Source organism: Chenopodium quinoa, unplaced genomic scaffold, assembly GCF_001683475.1.
Source record: "Chenopodium quinoa cultivar QQ74 unplaced genomic scaffold, ASM168347v1, whole genome shotgun sequence".
Classification (NCBI taxonomy): domain Eukaryota; kingdom Viridiplantae; phylum Streptophyta; class Magnoliopsida; order Caryophyllales; family Amaranthaceae; genus Chenopodium; species Chenopodium quinoa.
Window position 1 is genome coordinate 2,615,524 of NW_018742980.1, and position 26,462 is coordinate 2,641,985.

At 33.5% G+C, this 26,462-nt stretch overlaps 2 protein-coding genes across 2 annotated transcripts; one reads left to right on the forward strand and one right to left on the reverse strand.

Moving 5' to 3' along the window:
* The first annotated feature begins 5,757 nt into the window (after positions 1–5,757).
* LOC110729398 (peroxiredoxin-2E, chloroplastic-like) lies at positions 5,758–6,865 on the forward strand. The gene has a single exon (XM_021909141.1). The coding sequence runs from the start codon at positions 5,924–5,926 to the stop codon at positions 6,605–6,607; it is 684 nt and encodes a 227-aa protein (XP_021764833.1). The 5' UTR covers positions 5,758–5,923; the 3' UTR covers positions 6,608–6,865.
* Positions 6,866–8,416: 1,551 nt separating this feature from the next.
* LOC110729399 (glucomannan 4-beta-mannosyltransferase 9-like) lies at positions 8,417–16,527 on the reverse strand. Its single transcript, XM_021909142.1, has 9 exons — positions 15,736–16,527; positions 15,497–15,595; positions 14,309–14,561; positions 10,662–10,772; positions 9,974–10,110; positions 9,644–9,757; positions 9,360–9,559; positions 9,055–9,249; positions 8,417–8,959 (listed from the first exon to the last, which is right to left on the reverse strand). The coding sequence occupies exons 1-9, from the start codon at positions 16,066–16,068 to the stop codon at positions 8,797–8,799; spliced, it is 1,605 nt and encodes a 534-aa protein (XP_021764834.1). The 5' UTR covers positions 16,069–16,527; the 3' UTR covers positions 8,417–8,796.
* Between the last annotated feature and the right edge of the window lie 9,935 nt (positions 16,528–26,462).

The window sequence follows — 26,462 nt, forward strand, 5'->3', positions numbered from 1 at the left end:
ATCCCTCTAGCTTGAGAGAGTAGTTGAGTACCTTAGATGACTTCCCTAATTTATCCCATTAATTTACCTTGATTGCTGCATGCTAATTGTGATTTGTGGTAAAGTTGAGTGGTATAACCCGAGCCCTAGATTCTTCTAAATATTGTTAATTTCCTCTTAGCTTTAGTTGAATTGAATTAGTAGAAGTTACTCAAAACCAACCCAATTTCGACTTCATTTAGCTTATTTAAACGGTAGTACTCGGTGGTTGATTCAACACCTCTCTTGGGTTCGACTCTTTCTTACCCTTGCTATTAGTAAGTGAGACAAATATAGGAATTTATATTTTGGAAGGCTAGACGACGGCCTATCAGCAGCATTGGAAGCATTAGTAGTGTGAATAGCTTTGCTTGATGAAGAATGAGAGTGAGGATTCATAAGCCTCGTACAACCTCCGTAGAGCATCCTTAACCTTAGAGGACTCAAGCTCATATTTAATACTATGCTGACCATATATCCTCATGTAACCCCAATTGACACATTGCAACTTATATCGTGGATCCAACACCACATCAATAGCCATAAATGTACTAAATTCTGACCAATATTTTCCAAATTTCACATACATCTTACAAGACATTCTTTGCATAAAAAGACCTAAACTTTTTATTTCATTTTGTAACAACAACCTAACCTACAAGACTATATGAAAATAGAGATTGGAAATTGGATATTTGGTGCTGGAAAAGGCAAGTGTGACATCATGGAAAACTTTCAAATACTTGCATATTTTCTCAACTTTACCCCATTCTTCCGTAGAAGGACAATGCACATAATTTGTATCAACTTTTTGAAAGTAAATTAAAGCTTTTTTAAAATACAAAGCACAATCAAGCATCATGTAAGTTGAATTCCATCTAGTAGGAATATCTTGTTGTAAAATTCTAGTAGATTGAATTTCAACATGTGATACACAACTTAAAAACCTTTGTTTCCTAGCTTGTGAACTCTTACAATACTTGGCACTCTTCTTAATCTTATACACAGCCTCATCAATCTCTTTTAAACCATCTTGAACAATTAAATTAAAAATGTGAGCATAACACCTTACATGAAAAAATTCCCCACTACTAATCAACTCAAGTTCCCCTTTTAGATTTTCAGCAAAAACATCATTTGAAGAAGCATATCTAATGTAATTGAAAAAATATTTTTCTAAATACCCCATTCCTTTAACAAACCATACACATGATCACATAAATGAATTCTTGTATGGGGAGGACTAATGTAAGAAAAGTTCAAGATCTTTTTTTGCAAACACCAAGACTTATCAACATAATGAGTCGTGAATGAAATATAACCCTCGGTGGTTATAGAAGTCCAACAATCAGAAGTCAATGCAATTCTACTACAAGTTGAGCCCAATACCACTTTTAATTTCTCTTTCTCTCTTTTATACATCTTAAGCACATCAGATTTGATACTATTTTGCATGACAGGATTGAAATCAGGATGCAAATAATTAAAACATCTCCTAAAACCCTTGAACTCTACAAACTGAAATGGCATATCATGCTCCACAATAGCAAGAGATAATAATTCACAGAAATAATCAACATCAAAATTAGGCAATCTATTTCCTAAACTAGAAGACGTTTACTCTAATATCATTTGACCAACATCCCTAAAAGACCTTTGTTTACATTTTTTTAATGACGATGAAGATTCCCAATTCCATTCTTACTATCAACATTAAAACGTAAACCACACTTTTTACATTTGCAAATCAGATTACCATTTTCATCAGGCTCGTCTTAAAACTCAAAATGCACCCAAACACTAGAAGAAAGCCGACGTTAACGTTTCTTACCAGTAAGAATCACATGAGATTTATCAGAAGAAGTTTGCTGGTTTTTATCCCTTCCTTTGTCTTTTATTGTAGTGTCAATCTCCTCCTCTTCCCCGGAAGAAAGTTGTTGAACATGGGTGTCCATTATTTCTGCCAAAAATTATACAATAATTACATTCTCACAAACCTGCAAAATAACTGTACGCACTATAAATTAAACAACAAGTCAATAACAACAAGCTAGGCTGTTATATGAACAAGAACAACAATATAAATTAAAAATTAAGCCTAAAAATCGAGAATGGAGAACAGAAATTATATGAACAATATAAATTAAACCTAAAAATCAGAAATTATATGAACAAGAACAACGATATAAATTAAAAATTACATGAACAACAACATAAATCAAAATAAAAAATCAAAAAAAAAATTCACATGCAAAATACCCTTTCCCGTCAAACAACAAATCAGCAACAGATGGTCTTACAGATATACCCTTTCCCGTAAAAAAAAAAAAAACAAATCAACAATAGAAATTAACAACAAAAATTTTAGGCATATTAAGACTATTATCAAGCAAGAACAACAACAAAAATCAAATACAAAAAATGTATTAAAAAAAAAAAGAAAACAAAACAAAAACAATTAATGGAAAATTACCTTTGAGCTTTGACGGCTTGAAGGAGAGGAAGATTTGAAGATGGAGAAATAGAGATCGAAAGAAAAAATCGAGAAGAACTTCAGAACTTAGAGATCGAAAAAAAACGAAACGAAAACAAAAAAAATTAACAAAAAATTACCTTTGAGAGTTTGAGACATTGAGCTAATGAGCTTGACAGTTGAGAACTTGAGAGTTCTTATGAGATGAGAATGGTGAATTCAAAGAGACATATAAGTTGAGAAGACAGAAGCAGAGAAGTGAGACTGTGAGAGAACGAAAGAATTGAGGAGAGAGAAAATGTGAAAATTAAAGATGAAAAGGAGTGAAAACGGCTGTTTAGGTTTTTAGGGTTTTAAGTTTTCACTCTTTTCAGCTTTCAATTTGGGCTTCAGCCAAATATTTTGTTTTTTTAAAAGACATTTTTTGGGTTATAAGGTCGGGTTCGGGTTGACCCGAAAATAATTTCGGGTTACGTGGGTCATTTTTGGGTTGAAAATTTCAACCTTAACCTAACCCATTTAATTTCGGGTCGAGTTCGTGTCAACCCATTTAAGTTTTCGTGTCGAAATTCTCAACCCTAAATTGCTATTTTCGGGTCGGGTTCGTGTCGGGTTTTTGGGTCGGGTCAGTTTTTGCCACCCCTATCTAATACTTTCTCTCTCTCTTGATTCTTTTCTTAGCCTAGCCTAAACACATCCCTACACATATCTTTGATACTTTTCCCTAAGCAAACACCATACCTCATTCACGAGCTTCGAATACTCCTAGCCAATCTCAAAGTTGCCTTCGACCTCGATGTAAAAGGTTGATAGTTCAAAGGGTTTGGTCCCAAATCTATATTTCAATTCTTATTTGATTTAATATTTCTTGAAGTTACTAACATGTTTATTGCTTTGATAGAAAGAGATACGAGGCATCAAAGTAAGTAATTCAATTACTTAATTATTCTTTCGATATAGAAATCATGTTAGGATATCTTTATGATTCTTAGTATCATGCTTAGGACTTTATATTAATTTCTAGTATCATGTTAGAATGTTGATTTTGATTCCTAGTATCATGTTTAGGGTGTTAATTAATATTTCTAATGTTATGTTGATTTCTAGTATCATGTTTAGGCGAAAGTTTTGATCTTTGTTAGTGACATGCTAGGATTTGTTATTGATCCGTTTAGTATCATGTCTAGGATCTTGCAATGATGATGATTGTTGTGTCAATTATACATTTCTTGATTATTCATGATTATTTTTATTGCTTGATTACGCCCTTTTTGCAGGTTTAAAGGGAATTTGTACTTGAAATCACGCCTAATAAGATAATAGTAATTTGATTTAGGCTGATATGATTTAAATTCAAGTGATCACCAATATTAGATTTAATTGTGCATTAATAATCAACAAACGTAGATTTAATATGCTTAGGATTAATTTATTGTATGTATGTTGATCGAAAAGAGCACATGAATATCATAAGAATTAAGTAGAGGCCGATTTACGGCGGGTTCAATCTCTTTTAGATTGGATTCGTACCATCATCCTCGAATATCCAGTCATGGTTCCGGACCACTATGAAGTTAGCGATCTCCGTGATCGTGAATGGGGTGTAACCTTCACACCCGTGAACGGTTTACAAGTTCCTAAAACTTGTTGGCGACTCTTTTATCTTTAGCTTCCTTCCCTTTGGACGCCACCATGCCTAAAAGCATGATCACAGTGGGGCTCAAGGTTGGATTTGAAAAATTCCCTACACTAATTAATATGAAGTACAATTTACATAGCTACCCCATTCTTTAAATAAATTAAAGTCCATGGGTTTCGTATAAGGTTTCAAAAAGGCCTTATTTTTTAGAATTAATATTTTTAAGTGTTGAAGGAAATATTCTTACGTCATTCACTTCAATGAATAGGAATGGCAACGGATCGGATTCGGGTCGGATGCGAGTAAATCCAAATTCGATTCATTTAGTTAACAGACCCTGGACTCGGATACAAATTTGAATCAGAAAAATCCGAGTCCGAGTCCAATCCGACTCGTAATTTTAGGATCCGAATCCGGTTCGTTTATTCGGACCTCCTAATGATCTGAATACTTTTTTTTTAATAATGTATGATATACCTATAATTGCTTGTATTGTCCCTAATAAAATTTATTTCTTAATATTGGTGCGTAAAAAATTAGGAAAAACATAGGGTATAGGGTATAAACATAACATATTTTAATTATGAATTAAGTTACATAACAAAGATTTGCTACAAACAAGCTGGAAATTGTCCCAATTTATAAAGAGCATATATCCTCACACTCGGACTCAGACTCGAACTTGGGTCGGACTCGGTCGGACTTTTACGTAGGGTCCAAGTCCGATCTGCCTCCTATTTGGATTCAAATCTATTTTATCGGATTTGGATTCGGATTATTTTTAAACGGATTCGGATCGAACTGTTTTCTTCGGATTGAATCGGATTTGAATCAAACTTGGATTGAATTGTCATTCCTATCAATGAATCAATTTCGATAAATACCATTAGAAAAATCGTACTTGTGACGCACATGTGGATTTATCTACATTGGATTCGTAATTCGTGCAATCAAATAGTGGATTTCATTGCAAATGAATGACATGCTACTCTAAATCTTCAAGAGAAAATTTAGTTTTACAAGTTTAATTTACTAGTACATAATTTTAGTTTATAATTTTACAAAAATTTATAAATCAAGAAGGTCATTAAATCTACTTTTCTTCCCATTTTTTTTAAACAGATGAAAAATGGCCGCCGAAAATGGTTTGGTTGGGGTTGGTGTAGCTATATGTAGTTGTTGGGTTGTTGTTTGAGATTTTGGTGAAAATAACTGCCGTTGTTACATTAAGAAAGCAAGAAGGAAGGAGGAAGAGAGGTGAGTCAACAACATTTGATAAACATCCTATGTTTCTCAATTGAGAAAGTGGGACTTGCTCTAAAAAAAGTGGATGATTTACATATTTAATAAATCAATCCGATTAATGGGATTTCCCTCAATCTTCACTATCGATTCTCCTTGTGAAACCTTCTCTCCCCTTCATCATCCTTACGACATACTACTTCATTTCTGGTCATCCACTCATTCATAAGAACGCTTTAGGTTAACCTTCCTCCATGGACTACAATAGTTTGTTTTCCTCTTCCAAATCCTTATCAAAGAAATTTTTCATAGACTACCAGGAGTGGAAGGCACTAAATCACTAATGAGACGAGGACAAATAAAAAAAATCACACAAAAATTTCTACTTAAAGAGTTAGAATTAGGTAATAGGTGTCACAATTGCGTTAAATTCAACCCCATTTATTGTCTCTCTCAACAAAACCAACATTTCCTCATAAAATTTCTCAATCTCACACTTTCACTTCACCCAACATATCTCCATCTTCTCACTTTCTCTCTCCTCCACAACAATGGCGGCATTCACCGCAACCACCACCGCCGCAGCAGCAACCCGCCTATTCTCTCTCTCCACCCCAAAACCCTCCCTCTTCCGCCGCAACAACAGCCTCCTCCACTCCACTCTCACCCCTTCATTCTCCCTCAACCTCAAATCCTCTTCCTCCCTTAAACCCCTCAAATACTCCACCAAACCCACTATCAACGCCGCCATTTCCGTCGGTTCCAAGCTTCCCGACGCTACCCTCTCCTTTCTCGACGCTTCCGACGAAGTCCAAACCGTCACAATCTCCGCTCTCACTACCTCCAAGAAAGCCATCCTCTTCGCTGTTCCCGGCGCTTTTACCCCCACCTGCTCCCAGAAACATGTCCCTGGTTTCGTCGCTAAAGCTTCTGAGCTTAAATCTAAAGGCGTCGATATTATTGCCTGCATTTCTGTTAACGACGCTTTTGTTATGAAAGCGTGGAAAGAGAATTTGAATGTTAATGATGAAGTTATGATGTTAAGCGACGGTAATGGTGATTTTACTCGTGCGATTGGTGCTGAGCTTGATTTGAGGGATAAGCCGATTGGATTAGGTGTTCGATCAAAGAGGTATGCTATGTTGGTTGAAGATGGTGTTGTTAAGGTGCTTAATATGGAAGATGGCGGCGCTTTTACTTTTAGCGGCGCTGAGGATATGCTCAAGGTTCTCTAATTTTTGGGAATTAGGGTTTTTTTTTTCTGGAGTTTCAAATGTGAGTTTTTGTTTTGTTTTTTTGAATAATGTTGTATTAAGCAAACCATTGTTTTAGATTAATGTAATTGGTTTGTTGAAGTTTATAATTAATACTAGTGTTATCTGTTGTTTACTTGATTAATGATTGTTGGAAACTTGGAATGATAGATTGGGTTGGAGTAGAACCCTTGAACTTCTGATTTATCGAAATTTATTTGAATTTTGGGATTGATGGAAGTTGAATTGCCAAACTTAGGATCTATGTAACTATGTTGTTGATTGATATTTAGTAATGCGGATTGATTAGGTTAAATCGAGCTTGGTTTGACTTTTATCGACGTAGTTGAAAATTTGATCTTTTTTTTTTAGGGATAGAAAATTTGATCTTTGTTCTTGATAATATAAGCTAAACATGATTGGCAATGACTCAATGAGCCAGTACTGTATCTGTGTTGTTTACATGATGTTGGTGCTCTTTTGGATGATTAGGAGTCAGGAGTGGCATGATTGGGTAGAGTAAGAGTAATTGATGTTCAACATAGGTATCCTCATGGACTGGGTGATGTTCTCATTGATTTCTTTTTCGGGACGAATTAGGATCCTCTCTTGTTCTTCTCGTCTAGTTTCCATCTTCAAATTCGGCCCTACATAAAGGTAATGGACCTTGGAGAGGATCTGATTCCTTTGGAGATGTGCTGTTATTAGATTTTTGCGTAACATTTGATGGAGACTTGTGTATTTATGTTGACGTTGCTTTGTGATGAGTGCTTTGCTATGTGACATTGGTGCCCTTTTTTCTTTTAAGTTTTCTTCTTTGGTACTTTTGGATGGATAATGATGCCTATACCTGTTGATATTTGTCATTTTATTTGATGACGCCAATGTGTGAACATTGACTTGGTGGGTTGTATAAGTAAAGTGGTGGTTCGGTTCATCTATGCCTTTGCTTGCTTGAGGTTTTGTTGATTTTCTGTTGTTAACTCTTCTGAAACGTGCCGGTGTATCTGATCAAACCGTCTCACATAATTCATTATTTGAGATGGTTTGCTCTTATGGATGAAGATTTGGTGTCCTTGTACTCTACTAGGGATTAATTGATGCATCAGAATTAGACATCTTCAAAGTCTTTTAAGCTTATAGTAATCTTGTGAACTAGAGCTGCCTACTTGCTCAGTGGATAGCTGAAATTGCAGCGTGTGCACTAGATGTGTGTGCCTCGGCCTGGTGTTTGGCAATTCAGTTGTTGCTTTTAAGCAATGTCGGTTGGCCTGATCACGTGTGGTGTGACCACAAGACATTTATGGCTTAAATGATTTATTTCTTTAAGTCTCAGTGTGCCTTTCAGCGCATTACTTTCTCTGCCCCAAAGTAAATGTATCAGATTACATGTCCTGCATTTGCTATAAGATCTCTTAGAATAGTAACTGGACGCCTGGACTACTCCCATACTTACCTGACTATTCATTTTGAATTGTGGCATTAAGGATTACTTCAATCATACAGCCTGTTATACCTTTGTTTTTCGGCGAGGGAGAGAAGGGGGGGGGGTGGGGGTTTAATTTTGAACAAATAGCAACTGTTATTTGAATTTCCTCTCTTCGGTTTTGCATTTGCTGGACTCCTGGATGGATTTGATCACAGTTTTTCTGTTTGTGACGGTTTTATAATTTCTTCTAGCGACTTGGAATGCTCGACAACTTAATTAAGGTTAACACTTAGTAATACTTAGTAACAAAGGTTACACTTGCTCTATTTGGTGAAAGTGGCATAAATACAACAAACAAATCCTGACTACAAAATTTGAGCAAAGATAAGATAGAGCTTGTGAAGGGAAAGAACTAGCCCTTTGAACTGTTGGAATTTTATTTCTTACAGCTTGCACTTTTTTGTGTAACCATATCTATAAGACTACAACAATATTCAGACCAGCGAAGGTTCTCCAAACTTTACACAAAAGCAAACTACATCTCCCAAACTCTGGTTTTTTCTGTGTCACTGACTTTACAAAATTGATACATGTATTTGAGGGAGTTGCCACTAAAGGCACCATTCCCTTATGCTTCTATAAGAAGGATAGAAAACCGGATCCTGCAAGCTAGTTCCAGCCAAGTGAAAAAGAAGGTATGCAGTCACATTGTCTTTATATCAGAGTTGTCTTTATATCAGAGTTAGGAGCCTAGAACAAAGGTGCCCACATATCCAAATCCTGCCACGATGAAGGCGAAGGCTTGAAAGAAAAGGTAGAGGAAGAAGTGGTTCTTTCCAAATAGTAGGTCGTAGCAGCCACAGAAGAGAAGGTAAGCTCCAACGCCGAGTTCTAGTATATGCAGCCTGTTCAAATGAGTGAAATCAGTGCATTGGGTGGGTAGTCCATTAGAAATAGCTAGGCAATGATAGGATAAAGATTTTTATAAGTGAGGTTATACCTGTCTCCAAACCTAAAACGAGGTTTCCTATATCCTTTAACCACCGATTTGAACTTGAGAGCATCACCAAGTTTCTCAGTAACGACCCACTCATTCACTCGCACACCCTCCATCAAACCAATGAAGGTAGCTTTGGTACGGTGCAATGACATAACATTTTCAAAGAGAATCCAGAAAACTAGCAGATGAAGTGATCTGCAATAAGAGATAAAACCACTTGATGGATTCAGTACATAAGTTTGGGGGTTTAAGCGAAACAAAACAAGATAGCAAAAGAACGAGAGGCCAGGAGGATCGAAGTAAACCTTGGCGTCCCAACTGCATTGAGGAAGGTAATAATGGTAGGGATGTAAACGGCTCCCCATCTTGGCACTTCAACTTCAGGTATTAATACAGTGGCAGGGAGGACGATGCAGTAGAAAACAAAGGTAACTACGTGGGCTATGACCTTCCTGACTATGAAGAAGCTGTATATCACATGTACCTTCTTCCACAACGAAACTTTCTGCAAAATATTCAACACTGAAGTCTTTCTCTCCAGAAAACATCTTTACTTTTTTGACAATTACATTGGGAAGAAGATACCTACCTCGTTTCTTATGATCTCCAACGCCATTTTTCTAAACAAGTTAGCAGGGCCGCAGGACCATCGATGCTGCTGGAATCGGTATGCTTTGAAGGTACTTGGCAGTTCATTTTTCACCTGTATCAACATCATTGCATTAGTTGAAAAATATGAGCCGAAAACCTGAATGCAATACTTTCTAATGAACTAGGCTTACAAGTCTACTGGGCTCATTTGCACCCTTAGACCTCAGTCCCCTAGTTCCATCTAAAAACAGTTCACACAATTCCGAACCTAATTCATAGGGGATAAGCAAGTTAAGTAGCATTAATTCATTATGACTTAAGAAGATACCTGGAGATCACCTAGGTATAAAAACTTCCACCCCTTGAGACTAGCTCGAACAGCAAGATCCATGTCCTCGACTGTTGTCCGATCTTTCCATCCCCCGGCCTCATTGATAGCTGAGATTCTCCATACACCAGCCGTGCCTGCATTTCTCACACAGTAATTATGAGCATGGTAGCTTGTTGATCAACTATTGAACGTTTAATTAAACTTTAACATTTGCTACTTCGTGAAAGAGTTTTTGTTCATATCGCTATGATTTTGACCATTTTGTTCTGAAGTCGACCAGTCACCAGTGTATGCCATAGTAAGATTTTTACTTGGGTACTCATAGTTCTTTACCTATTCATATTCTATGTTTAAGAGATTAGTATGATAAATACGTATAAGAACCTTTCCAACATTTCAAAAGTCAAGAAAATTAGATAGCTTCAACTTTTGATTCATCATTCCCCTACTAATTTCAACTCTTTCTTGGCTCCAAAACCGTAAAAAAAAAATGAAAATTTTGAAGATTATCATGTGCCCATGAACACTCATTAAGTAGATCGCGGTAAGTAAAAGTTAGGTAAATAAAATTCATGATCAACCTAAGTAAAGGTTGGTAATCTCTTCTAATTTGGGAATTGTGTGAAAATATATTGGATAAGGTTTAGTAAAAGAATTTATTTTGAAAAGAGTAAAGTGAGGTTACCATTAAAGCCAAAAAAAGCGTAGGTAGAAGATCCAACTTCTTGTTCCACTGTAAAATGATAGTCCAATGACATTTCTTGCATTCTTGTCATCAAACACTCGTCAGAATTTACTGCCAAAAAAATAAATATGTAAATGGTAAAATATAAAACCATTGTAGTAAATTCATAAATTATACATACAATATTATATACATCCGCGTGTAAGATGCAACCAAGCTTCGTTAATCCGTGATTTCATATCACTGTTAAACTTGCTAAATCTGTTTACATTAGTTCTTCAACGAATAAATCATTGTTCGGATTAATAAGAAGTACGGAATAAGAGTTCTATATAAGTGACTAACAAAACTTGATTTAATGTTATAGAAGTGAAAATAAATTTAAATCACATGTAAAATGAAAGTTAACAAATGATTAAATTAATTCAAGATAAAAGAAATTACTATGGATCTTGCTAATGAGCACCCCGAGACGTTAGATAACTAATGATTATATTGATTAAAATAATATTAAGTTATGAATGCATGATAAATCACGCGTCGTTTGGTGGAACTAATGTTAGTTTTATTATACTCCCTCTGTCCCTTATTTTTTACCCCATTTGACTTTTCACGGTTTCCAAGACACGTCTTCAAACGTATATATTACGTTTAAAAATTATAAAAAATTGATGTTAATAAACTATACATGATTCTAACAAGATCCCATATGAATATATTATCACTTATAAATTAAAGAGAATTCATGGTCAAAATTTTAGAACTTTGACCCAGATTTTTGCAATGGGGCAAAATTAAGGGACGGAGGAAGTATTAATTTCACTTTTAATTCTTTTATCTAACGTGTGGGAACGCTCATTAACTTTTGCCAATTATTATTGATAAATAAAAGGACAATTTTTTTAACATAGAGTGCTACTTTTTTTAAATAAATGGGGACTATGAGATGTCTCTATCAATTACCCTTTTTTCAAGAAAATAAATTTATAAAATAAATTACACCAAAATAAAAGCAATCATAAATTCCTAGACTTTAATTTTCCCTTGATGAGGCAGACAATGGTAATCACTAATCACTGGAATATCACTGAAGAAATTTCCCAAGCACATGGAGCTAGCTGTAACTACGTAATAACATTTGATAAGTGAAATGACAGATTTAACCTTCATACTTTTTTATTTCTTTTGAAGAATTTGACCTTCATACTAGATTTTGGTCCATACTTTTAATTTATTTTTGTTCTAAGTAAAAAGAAATGAAAGGAAAAGGGGGAATGTGGGTCAATTGAACCAATTTTGGAACAATCTATACTTCTGCAAGTGTAAGTTATACTCATGGGATTTTTCATATTGCCATTTCATAACTTTAAAGCATGAAAATAATATTTCATGTTACAACTTTTTCTATTAATTGCTTAGAAAATTCTGGAAAAGAAAAAAGTGTTGCTTGGTGTATCACCTTGCTATATCATGGAGTGGTTCATTAGAAATCTTTCATCACTGGAAAAGTATTTTTGAGATTCAAAGTGTTTGTAAATTTTATTAATAGTGTCTGTCTCAAATTTATACGACCCTACAACACAAAAATAAAAACTCCTGTTTTGTTACTCACGTATGATTTATTCTAGGAAAAACTGGCTTTAATAATCCCAACTTTGATCGATTTTCTTAAATAATCCTTACTTTTGATTATTCTAGAATAATTATTTGAACTTATATAGGTATTTTCCTAAAATAATCCGAAGTGTTATTTTGTTGCTTTTGCTGATCCCTTTTGGGACTATTATGCATAACAAAAATAAAAGTTCGGATTTAATAAGAAGACACCTATATAAATTGGGATTATTCTAGAATAATCAAAAGTAAATATTATTTAAAGATAATCGATCAAAGTTGGGATTGTTAAAACCAAATTTTCCTTTATTCTACTGTGTCTCAATGATCTTATGTCTAAACATTCATAAAAAAAGAATTTGCTAAGTAACAAACTAGTACAACTACCATTACAATATTAGAAACTGCTGTTTGTACTGTGTTTTGAATCAATTTGCCCTTATGATATAATGCAATCTTTTTGTATACATATCCCTAAGAAGAAAACATAAACGTTACATATTAGTATTAATTTAGATATTTATGACAAAATTAAGAGTTGATTAATGTTAGTAGTTATAATATATAGTAGTCTATATGTAGTTCAATTCAGCCTTAATGTTTCCACTCTTAACTTTTAGTTATAGTTCTCTTATGAATACATATTGTTTAAAATTTTAAATATAATTGGAAAAGGATTGTATATAAGAATCTAAAAATAGAAATATCAAGTTCAATCAAATATTAATTACACCAATAATTTACACGTGATTTTTACCTGTAATTCCAAATTAATATAAAATACGAAATATTAATTTATTAGGAAATATACTTAGTATTACTTTGTAGATGCTCATGTTATTATACTTAAAGTTGCATATATCATTATCCTTATATTTTATAGTCGTAATAAACTTTCTAAGCAACATTTATTTTAATTATGAGCATGTGGAAAGCTACCCTAAATCAGATTCCTACCAACAAATGTCACACTTGAAATTGGCCAACAAGGACTATCAACTTGAGCCGCAATATCACTTTCATACACCTTATGTCCTTCTCCTTATTGCCTTAATTGCACTCCTCAGTCATCTATAGTCCCATACTAATTAATTAATACACCACGTATTAGGGTGAAGAAAGAAAAAATGTTATCCCAAAGTAATCTATACTTAGTATTCAAAAACTATAATCAAGAAAAACACATATTCCCATTCTATTACATTTCTCTATCTTCTTCTCTAACCAAAGTGCCACATGTCTTCTTACATTATTAATTTTTTATTACATTATTTTTCTTTAATTATTTTATTAAATTAATATTTTATCTTCCATGCACACTTCATCCTTTCATCTTTATCTTTCCTCTTCAATTCAACCTTTTCCTATTCTCTCTTTAATTTTAGCCCCCCTCCCCCCACCTTCTATTTAAGTCCCTTTTTCGATTAAAGTTCCAAAATTTTAATTTCTTTAATCATGTTTCCGATTACATATTATACTCCATAATGACTTATTGATATTTCCCAACTCATCTTTCAATGCAATTTTATATGAATAACCGTGCATTGCACGGGCCAGAAGACTAGTTTAAATTTAAGAAATAACACCTAACTAAATAAATTTCAAAGTTGCCAAATAAAATAAAATGATGTTAGTCCAACATCTACAAAACCAATTGGTGGTTGTTCTCAAAATTTTAATCTAGTGACTGGCTATTGTACACATTTGCACACATGAATATTAAAGCACACATTATTTTACTATCACTACTTATTAAGTAATTAAGTGTACTAGTTCGCTCCAATAATAACTCAAGTATGTATTTTAGTAGAAACCAATTAGCTTAGTTAGTAAACCTTCAAGTATTAAAAGAACACAAGACTTAAAAACTTAATTATGTCTCTCTAACGCTAAGGTGTTGTCGTGTTTGCATATACTATATGTAGAAAAAGAAGTTAAGAGAGCGAAATTAATTATGTCTCTCTAACGCTAAGGTGTTGTTGTGTTTGCATATACTATATGTAGAAAAAGAAGTTAAGAGTAAGCGAAATTACCAAACTTCCAACGAGCTTGAACGAGGGCAAGCTGAGGATTATGCATCAAAAAGGGGATTGTGCGCCATAGAAAATCAGGTTCAGGTTGAAAATCGGCATCAAAAATAGCAACATAATCACAATTCTTGACATAGTTATGCTTCATCCCTTCTTTAAGAGCTCCTGCTTTGTACCCATTTCTGTTGTCCCTAATTTCATATTTTATGTTTATTCCTTTGTTCGCCCATTTCTTGCATTCCATTGCCACTAATTCCTGCTCTCCCATAAACAAAATTCAAAATTCAGAAAAAAAAAAAAAAAAAAAAAAAAAAAAAAAAAAAAAAAAAAGGAAAAAGTTATGAATATTGTCATTGTAGTATTTTTTTTTTTTTAGTAAAGTGGTAATCTTGTACATACTATTTTAAGTAAGAACAACTTAGAAGTGTCATCTAAAGTGCTTCATCACTCTACAAACTCTTCTCAAAATTTTGTATAAGAATTATGGTTCTCCATTACTTTAAAGGACATTAAGTAGGGACAATCGCAATATTTGGAAATAATAGTATCTGAATAATTTTAAAATAATCGCCTCATGATCCTTTAACAACTTCGTCTCGTTGAGTGGTATTTTTTTAATTGAATATTTACAATAACCTCTTTTTTTTTTTATTTCTTTTTCTTTCTTTTTTGATACTTACTATAATTTTAATAGCGAATTGAAAATACGAATTATCTTTGAGATAAATGCTTTATAGTTAAAAAATTTAAAAGTCTCCATTTAGATGATGTAAAGTTGTAAATGTAATTTTCTAAAATTTTCACCATACATAAAAAGAATACCCATGTAAAAATAATCTTAAAAATTAAGAAGAGATAATTCTAAAAATCGATTTTCCATGAATAAAATGCCGTGGTGCACGGTTGCCAAAAACCCAAAGTCTATATAATTTGAGGTGCAAATTCAGCACGGCTTTAAAAAAAAAAAAAATTAAACTTTTTACCCCCTAATTTAATCTTGTTTCTCTTTGTGAGTTATGAGTCAATTTATTCCATAAGATGTGTTTTTTATACGAAAAAAACTAACAAGCATCTTCTATTCTTTTAATTTTCATACTACATAGTCATATGATAAGAAAGTGAACAAATGTCAAATGCATCACTACTTCACTACCTACAACTCTACTGTACTAGTGTAGTACGGAATAGTACCTTGATGGTTGAGTCAGTTGAATCATCCAAAACTTGAATTATAATTCGATCAGACGGCCATGAAAGTCCACATGCTGCTCCAATGGAGAGCTGATACACCTGCACAATTAGCCGAAGTTACAGACTCGGTCTCAAACGTACACCTTAAAGACCGTAAAAAAAAAAAAAAAAAAAAAAAAAAAACTAATGTTGCGAAATTAAAAATTTAAGAAGAGGGGATAAAGAAAATTTAATAGTACCTCTTTTTCATTATACATTGGGATTTGTACAAGAACTGTAGGATAAGCTGAGCTACCAAGCTCTACATCATCTTTAATAGTTTCCCATTTATACTTTTTTCCTGGTTTTTTTCCAAACATTTTCACCAAAATTATCACAATTCCCATATAAACTCTCTCTATAAACAGCATTATTGACATTCCCAAACAAATAATGACTGCTAATTTTAGGATTGGCACAAAAATGGGTGTTTTAATTTGTTCCCAAATTAACCCAATTTTCCCTGTTATATCATCTCTCTGCCTTAGAAATCCTTCTGGTAGAAGAAGCTCTTGATTTGATATCTTCTCCATGTTTTCGTCGAAGCGAAAAAAAACAGAGGAAGATAATAACAGGGGATGAATTTTTTGGTGAAATGCTGAGATTTAAATATGATGAGAAAGGTTTTTAGAGATTTGTTTCTTCAGGATCACGCAAAACAATTGTTATTCGAAATGGGGTTGTCGGTACATTTACAGAAAAACTAACACAAATTCAAGTTTGGATTGAAGGAAATCACTCATTTGATAAAATATGAAAAAGAAAATTAAAGCAAGAAAAATGAGGGAAATAAAGTTTAAAAGGAGGTTTTATTCTTGGATTTTTTATATTAAAAAAATGAAATTAAAGTGGAACCTGCTTCTGTATTCAAATGAAAAACAGAAGCAGTTCCAAAAAATTACAAGAAATGAAATTGTAAGATTGTTTAATGTGGTAATGAAATTGAGAAGAAGATATAGAGTATTTATATAAGGTTCCCCTGTTTTTGCTCTGTTCTACCTAACACATATACCTTCTATTATTTTCGGGTTTATTTTAACTTAATTATTATCTCAAGTTTTGGTACAAATATCACCCTTAATATTTAACCAGCTAAGGCTCTATTGTGCATTTGTCCGTTCTCCTTATCATATTCAAATTATATTCAGTAAAAATAATTTAAATTCAATAATTTATTTGCTATATCAGTTTTTTTTTTTTTTTTTAATTTTTTTTTTTATTTGCAACAAATATGTCTCACATAAAACACCCCTTTACTGTAAATAAAAAGAAATGAAGGTATTAAATTTAGTAAAGTTGAGTTCTAGTCCATACAAATCAATAACTACAATATACATATATAATATACTATTAGTAAAAATAAGTTAAGCAAAAATATTATAATTTCAGTAGCAATGAATTATATATATTAAAAATAATTTTCGTACAACAAATTATTATCACCATTATTATTATTATTACCATAATTATTCTTATTATCATACTTACCATATTATTAATATTATTATCACCATCATAATTATTACCATAATTATTCTTATCATCATACTTAATAATAATAATAACAACAACTCCTTGTTCTATTAACCCGAATTTTATTGAATATATATTAACCTAATTTTTGCTGAACTTAAGTTATATTTACTAATTCACTAATATATTTGGTTTATTAAAAGCTAAGTTCTATTCCAGTCACCTTGTTTAAATAATATTTAGTAAAAATAAGTTTGGTTCTGCAAAAATAAATCCATTTCAATAAAAATGACTAAGTTAGCGATCGAATCAATAAAAGTAATTTAAGTTTAGCAAAAATAATTTAATATCAATTAAGCAAAAATAAGGTGAAGAGAATAGAGCCTTACTGATTTTTAATGATTAAAATTTATTTTTATTTAACTTTTTTTTCTTATTGAACTTTATTTAAGATATTGAATCAAATAAAAATGTCGTTAATAAAAACTACGATCATCGAGTAGATCTTGCATTGTGAAACATCTCCCGCTTATATCGCTAGATGGTACAACCTTGTTGGAGAGACAATCTAACGATCTTGTGTAGTCATGAGGATATTTTCCGTTTGATTCATCTGATTGTATTTGAAAACTTGATGACCTTTGCGATCTCGCATAAGTTTTCACAAACGAAACAATTTCACGGTGTAGACGTCGCGCGAAGTGAGCATACTTTAAACATGCGTGAATATGCTTAACAATCATAGATAGTAAGATTTGACATATATGATAGGGACAAGGGATAAAGTACGGATCTGCCAACAAGTTTTAAAGAACTTGTAAACCATTCATGGATTTTACTGAAAGGGACAAAGGCAACCACGAATTTTATTTATGAAAATTATACCCCATTCACAATCCATGAGATTGCTAACTCAATATATATGATCAACAAATCACGACTGGGAGATCGGGGATGAAGGTACAAAATTGAGGCAAGGAGACAATTTCGCCCTTATTGGCCTCTACTCGATTCTTATTGCGACAAGTATTAATTTGCGATTTGATAAAAAAACATACAGTAAAAAATTTAATCTGCTCCAAACTAATATTACTTAGTTGGTTGAATATTAATGTAGATATGATTCTAAATATTTTAATCACTTATTAAGTCCACAAGATTATAAGAGAACCTAAACATGTTATACAAATTATCTTATTGGACGTGATTTTCAATTACATATTCTTGATTTAACATGCAAAAGGTGATCAAAATAAATCCGACAAAAATATTGGAAGCAACATAATAATAAAAGTAGGAATTAAAGCATCCAAATAATAATAACAATTAAAACCTAGACATGATACTAGCAAAATACATTAAAAAAAAGTAATTAAATTAATTAATTACATAATGTAGACACCTGATTGTGTCTCCCCAAAAACCAAACCCAGTGATGAACACCTTTCACGTCTTTGATTATCGAGTTAGGTGAAGAGTCTCGTGAATTCTCTTTAGCCATGACCATTTATAACCTTTCCTTAAATGTTTTAAACCCAAAATCATTTATTTCGTGTCTTTTTAAATTATTCATTTTGTGTCCTCTTATAAAAACGTCCAAACCAATTTATTTTGGTCCTTAATCCTGATCCAATTATTGTGGGGTTTGAATAGAGCTTTCCAACAAGCCCAAATCTGACTTATAACGAATAAGTTATGGCCAAAATACTAAACTGAGTCTGAATCAAGCCTTACCTGCGACCCAATGACCATGTGGAGGGTTTATTTACTTAACCTCATTCCTAAACCAATTAGGATTTATTACAAGCTTCTAGAATTATCTAGAAGGTTGTTTTCAATCCTAAATCCATTACGATTTATTGCGAGCTTCTAGAAGGTTCTAATTTATCCTGTTTTCAAAAAGATAAAGATTTAAGAATTTAACATCGGATAAAACATCTGTTTTTCAATGATCCTAATCCCAGTCAAAATAGAATATGTATGGAAATTTGGTTAACCTAATACGATTGGAAATCAGATTCTGTACGAATTCTATCTTTCTAAAACCATCGCTAAGCGACAACATCATCGCGCCGCGACAAAGCTGTCGCGCCGTGATGGAACCTGTATTATTTCGATTTGGATTCTGACTCTTTTCTGATCCTTCGACCCCTCTTTTTCCCTAATAAATAGAGGTTGTTTCACCTCGTTTTCAATCACCAACAATCATCATCAAATCCCTTTTTTAATTCTCTCTCTCTCTCTCTCTCTCTCTCTCTCTCTTTTGATTCTTTTCTAAGCCTTAGCCTAAACACGTCTTAATACATCCTTGATATTTTCCCTAATCAAACACCATATACCTCCATCACGAGCTTCGAATACTCCTAGCTAATGTCGAAGTTGCCTTCGATCTCGACGTGAAAGGTTGATAGTTATGAGGGTTTGGTCTCAAATCTATATTTAAATTCTTATTTGATTTATTTGGTTTATTTGATTTAATCTTTCTTAAAACGTGTGTATTGTTTTGATAGAAAGAGATACGAGGCATCAAAGTAAGTAATTTGATTACTTAATTGTTTTTTAAATATAGAAATCATGTTAGGATGTTGATTTTTATTCCTAGTATCATGTTTAGGTTGTTAATTAATATTTCTAATGTCATGTTTTCTATTATCATGTTAAGGCTAATGCTTTTATTATGATTTTTACTAGTGACATGCTAGGATTTGTTATTAATCAGTTTAGTATCATGCCTAGGATCTTGCTAATAATGTTTTGATGATGTTATTATGATGATGATTTTTGTGTTAATTATATATTGCTTGATTATTCATGATTTATTGTTTGCTTGATCACGCCCCTTTTTGCAGATTTAAAGGAAATTTGTATTTTAACCACGCCTAAAAAGATAATTCATAATTTGATTTTAGGTTAATATGATTTTAATTCAAGTGATCGCCAATAATAGATTTATTTGTGCATTAATAATCAATCAACGTAGATTAAATAAGTTTAGGGCTAACTTGATGTATGTATGTTGATCGGAAAGTGCACATGAATATCATAAGAATTAAGTAGAGGCCGATTTAGGGCGGGTTCAATCTCTTTTAGGTTGGATTTGTACCATCATCCCTGAATATCCAGTCATGGTTCCGGACCACTATGGAGTTAGTGATCTCTGTGATCGTGAATGGGGTGTAACCTTCACACCCGTGAACGATATACATGTTCCTAAAACTTGTTGGCGACTCTTTTATCTCTAGTTTCCTTCCCTTTGATCCCACCATGCTAAAAAGCATGATCACCGTGGGGCTCAAAAGGTTGAGTTTGAAAAATTCCCTACACATACATTGCTCGCGCTCCTTTAAAATGCTACATCATGAATAAATTGTTAATAACTTTAATAAAAGTATAAATTAAATAACACCTCATAATATTGTCTGTTTTGGACCTAATATAAATGAAGTTATTTTAGAAAACTTAATAAAAAGTCTCATACTGATGGACTAGGTGGACACTTTTAAGGAATGCAACTCTACATTCTTTCAATGTTGGACTTGGGTTGAAACATCAACAATCCTCTCCTCTAACTGCATAAACTTTCCTATCATATTTACAATAATCCTTAGAAAAATACACTTAACAAAAGAATTATATTCTCTAGCTGGATTATCTCATCAAACGCTGTATTGTAAGGATACTAAGGTTTCACGCAGACCAGGACTAAGTTCCTGCTGTCCTTCATTCTCCAGTTCCTTGCTGGAACTTCGCAGGCTAAGCTCTTATAGAACTTATTGTCTTCAACGCAGACCAAGCTAGTCTTCTTAGCTTGTTGTCAAGCTCCTGTTAGGGAACCTCTCTTAGTGTTCCTGTTAGGGAACTCAGTTATTTCCATTGAGGAGCTCTTCTTCTACTTTCTTTAACTTCTCTTTGGATCTCCTTGATTCTTCATAAACAGGTTACTCTTCCACTTCCAAAGTTAACTTCACCTATTCAAATCAAACACTTAGAGAAATCGCATTAGTTGAAATTTGATTTTATTCATCATCATCAAAACTCTTAAACTTCAACAATTTCCCCCTTTTTGATGATGACAAACTTAGCAAACTTCGAGCAGGAAAGTTAAATAGAATAGAATGACGTATTTTTGTATTTTTGATTTTTTTTAACAAGATAATAAAAACACACAGAAACCAAAACAAAAAAAAAAAAAAAAAAAAAAAAAAAAAAAAAAAACTTTAACCTAAAGCAAACAAAAACATAACAAAACAGAAATCTTGATACTTTATCAACTGGAACCCAGAACAACTTCCACTTTCAAGTTTGCTTCTTCTTTTTCCCCCTTTTGGCATTATAAAAAAGTCCTGCAATCTAAGTTATTAAACATCTAGCCACAGCCTCACAAGCAATTCATCGAGTGTGGCAAACTGAAGGCAGCGCTAATTAGCTCTCTTTAGCTAGTCCCGTTCCAAATAGACATTTAAAACAAAATATCACCCTGTTTTAACAGTTACTGACCAAAGTTTCCAAAATACCAAAACGAAATTAAAATTGTTCATGACATAAACAGAAACAAATGAAAAGGCTAAGATTAGGCTAGGCTAAGGTAGGCTGCATGAGGCAAGCTGGGTTATGCTTCAAGAAGTTCAAGAATCTTCTTGTTTTCTTCCTTCTAGGCTTTAATACTAGCCTCCAGCTTTTCTTCCAGGCTCTTGATAGCCTTCTAGAACTCCTACTCCTGTCCCTTAAGACTCTTCTCAAGACCCTACACACTCTTTTCCAACTTTTGAACTCTCCCTATTGATTCTTTTAACTGCCACTTTGCAAGCTCAACCACTTTCCCCTCCAGAACCTTATCATCAGTATCCAACTCCAGAGGCTTCTCCATGTTGGTCTAAGGGAAGGAACTAGCAGTAAGCCTCCTACTCTTCTTCACAGGCTCACCAGATGCTGCTCATTCTCTCTTTTTCCCACTGGCTGCAGATATCTTTTCTTTTCCTTCCACCTTCTTAATCTTCCCATCTACACCGGCCAAACTTATCCCTAGCAGAGTCTCCTTATTGATCACATTTTCTGCCTTTTCCTTCAATCCACCATAGACTCCTTTGAGTTTCACACCTAAACTCTCAAAGACAGTTGACAACATAGCCCCATAGCCTACTTTGTTCTTATTAGGAACACAGTGGGCTAGATGTTGATACATCAATGAAGGAAAATTGATTTTGATCTTTTTAGCCAGATAGAAAATTATAGCCATATCCAACAAACATGCCTCATTTTTCTTTTGAGTACGAGATAGGATTGTTTTCTTCAGTAAATTAAACAATAGCTTGTTCATAGGGCTCAAATTATTATGATTCATAATATTAAATCCCCTTTTTCCTCCCAAATACTCAACAATATCACCACCTAAGAAACTACCCACTTTCACACCAGATTTTCCTTTAACATACATTTCATAACCCTCAGTTGGAACCTTCAGAATAGTTCCCAACCGTTCAACATCAAACTCAATAGCAATTTTATTAATTTCACTAGAAATTACCCCCTGTTTCACCTTAAAATTTTTGCAAAATTCATTCATAGCAAGAGGATACATGCAATTATTAGAAGACTTAGACAACATATACTCCCATCCTTGAAAATGCTGCAAATCAAGAAATTCTAAAAACCTAGCTTTTTTACACTAAGTTAAATCCAGTCTATGACCAACAACATACCTTCTAGCACTAGATTCCAGTTCGGATTGATCATCATCCTCTCCAATTGGATCGTTTTCCTCACCCGATTCCATTTCCCCTCCAACAAAGTCCTCCACTTCTTTGATGTGCTTTTCTAGTAATTTTGCCTTTTCTTTCTTTTCTTTCCACTCCTTCAATCTGTTGAGTACATCAAAAGACGAAACTTCTCCAACTACTAACGCCTTCTCCTTTTCCATTGGGTTTTTCTTTGTGGTAGAGGTAGTGAGTGTGTTTGCTGTAGGAACTTTTTTAGAGTTTTCTTCTACCTTTTTAGGTAAATCGTAAACCACCATAGCAAGAGGTGAGGTTTCTTCTTCTGAATGTTATGGGTTGGGAATTTTCTCAGTGGAATTTTTGCTGGTTTCAATTGCCATGGATGAAGGTTTAGGGTTTTGGCGAGTTTAATGGTTTTTACCGAGAGTAGTTTTTGTGATTTGACAGTGAGGAGATAAGGTGGGTGAAAGATGCTTTTATATTTAATGAGGCGGTGCAAGGGATATGAACGGGTTACTGTTCAGTCATTAATTGAACAACTTCAATTTATTTTACAAAAATTAATCAGGATAATTTTTTTAACAAAATCTTTTCTTTCCAAATTCAAGTAATTTCTAAAAATAAGATTTTCCAAAATTCAGATGTATTTGGAACACGCTTTCTACACATATGCAGTGTACAATACTAATCACACACCTTTTCAAGTGTTAGTGAACTAACCTCCAAGAATTCACCAACGGTGACACTTCAGCTATGTTTAGCACACGAAGGTTGTACTAGATGTTCTTTTTGCTCTTTTCGCATTATTTCTTACTTTGCCATATCTTGGAACTTCAAAAGCAATCAAGTCAGCTTGATCATCCCAAGTTTTAATCTCAATTTCTCAAATATTTCTCAGTTCAACGGCTTGGTTAGAATATTTGCAATTTGATTTTTAGTTTGACAAAATTATAACTTAATATTCCCTTGTTCCACATTATCCTTTAGAAAGTGATGCCTAATGTGGATGTGCTTGACCTTTGAGTGTTGAACTGGATGTTTAGAAATACATATAGCACTAGTATTATCATAGTAAATAGGAACACAATAAATAAAATACCAAAATCTCTAACCTATTGCTTCATCCATAACATTTGAGAACAACATGCTGCTGCAGCTACATATTCAGCTTCAGCTGTAGATTATGCAACTATGTTTTTTTTCTTGGAACCCCAAGATACTAAACATGGTCCTAAAAACTTAACCATACCTGAAGTGCTCTTTCTATTAACCAAGTCACCTGCATAGTTAGAGTTAGTAAAACTATTTAACTCAAACGAGTCACTTCTAGGGTAGAAGAGACCTAAATCATCAGTTCCTTTTAAGTAACGAAGGATTCTTTTCACTGCTATCAGGTGAGACTCCTTTGGGTTAGCTTGGAACCTAGCACACAAACCTACACTAAAAGATATGTCAGGTCTACTAGCTGTTAAGTAAAGTAGAGAGTCAATCATACCTCGGTACATAGTTTGATCTATGCAAGTTCCAGATATGTCTTTATCAAGTTTCGTTGCAACACCCATGGGAATTCTATTGGTCTTAGCATTCTCAAGCTTATATTTCTTCATCAGTTCTTTAATATGCTTCTGTTGATGAATCATTATCCCTTCTTCGGTTTGCTTAATTTGCAAACCAAGAAAGAAATTTAAATCACCCATCATGCTCATTTCAAATTCCCCACCCATGAGGCCAGCAAAATACTTACACAAAGATTCGTTAGTTGTACCAAATAATATATCATCAACATAAATCTGTATGACTAAGATGTCAGTTCCATTTGATTTTAAGAAAAAAGTTTTATCAACTTTACCACGTTTAAAACCATTATTCAAAAGGAACTTAAACAACCTTTCATACCATGCTCTAGGCGCTTCCTTCAGTCCATAAAGGGCTTTATCAAGCTTGTAAACATGGTTTGGGAACTCTGGATTTTCAAAATCCAGGAGGTTGTTCCACATAGACGTCTTCCTCAAGAAATCCATTTAGAAATGCACATTTAACGTCCATCTGGTACAACCTAAATCCCATATAAGCAACAAAAGCTATAAGTAAACGAATGGCTTCTAACCTTGCTACAGGGGAAAATGTCTCATCATAGTCGATTCCTTCTTGTTGATTGAACCCTTGAACCACAAGTCTTGTTTGTTTATGACAATAATACCATGTTCATCTAGTTTGTTCCTGTACACCAATTTGAGACATATAGTCTTTTGATGACTGGGTCTAGGTTCCAGATGCCAAACTTTGTTTCTTTCAAACTCGTTCAATTCTGCCTGCATAGCATTAATCCAGTCTACATCAGTCAAATCTTCAACATGGTTTTTAGGTTCCATGGAGGATATGAATGCATAGATGCACAGAAGTTCCTAAGCTGAGCTCTGGTCTGAGTTCCTTTAACAATGTCACTTATGATTGCTTCCACTAGATGAGAACTTTGATGCTTCCAATACTTAGGTTAAAAGTCTCTTATGAGATACAACCTCTCTTGTGTAGCATTGTTGACTGGTACTTCTGTTGGAATTACTCCTTGAGCTTCATTCTAAACTTCTTCAGGGACTTCCACTTACTCTTATTCTTGAATCTGGAGTGGAGTTCCTTGTGCTTCCTTTGTTGCTTGTCCCTCATTTTCTCCATGATTCGTTTCACCTTCCTTTACAGAGTGTTGCTTCTACAATGATGTTGATTCTTCATCTAGATCATCCTTTTGTACAAGTCCAATTTAAAAATCGTCATCTCCTTCCTATACATCAATCAATTGTTCAGTTTCATCAAAAATAACATGTATAGACTCTTCAACACACATTTTTCTTTTATTATAAACTCTATAAGCTTTACTGTTTAAGGCATATCCTAAGAATACGGCCTCATCACTTCGCTCATCAAACTTTCCCAAGTTTCTTTTACCATTATTATGAACAAAACATCTGCAACCAAAAGATCTAAAGTAAAAAATACTAGGCCTTCTCCCTTTGATGAGTTCATATGTGTCTTGTTGGTAATGGCTCTAATAATGACTCTATTTAGTATGTAATAACATGCTATATTCACTGCTTCTGCCTAGAATTTCCTAGGCAAACCACTGGAAATCAGCATTGTTCTGTCCATATCCTCAAGACTTCTGTTCTTGTGTTCCACCACTCCATTTTGTTGTGGAGTCCTGGAAGCAGAGAAGTTGTGGTCCATTCCATGTTCTTTACAGAATTCATCAAACTTATAGTTTTCAAATTCTGTTTCATGATCTGATCTAAGATGCACTAATTAGTTACCCTTTCTTCTATGTTCTTTCTTCACAAATTCATCAAATTCATCAAATGTTTCATCTTTTCTAATAAGAAATAAAACCCATGTAAACCTTGAGAAATTATTAGCTATCACCATAACATATCTCTTACCACTTCTGCTTTGGATTCTTATAGGACCACAAAGATCCATATGAATGAGTTCCAAACGTCTTTTGGTGCTAACCATATTTTTAGATTTAAAAGAAACGTGATTATGTTATCCTCTAACACATGCATGACAAACTTTATCATTTAGGAACTTTATAAAAGGAAGACCTTCCACAAGTTCCTTAGATCTAAGCTTATCAAATAAAGAAAAATTGGCATGACCAAATCTCTTATGCCATAGCACAGGATCATCCTTAATGACACTAAGACACGTCAAACTACTATTTGGAACCTCGTTGAGATCCACTGTAT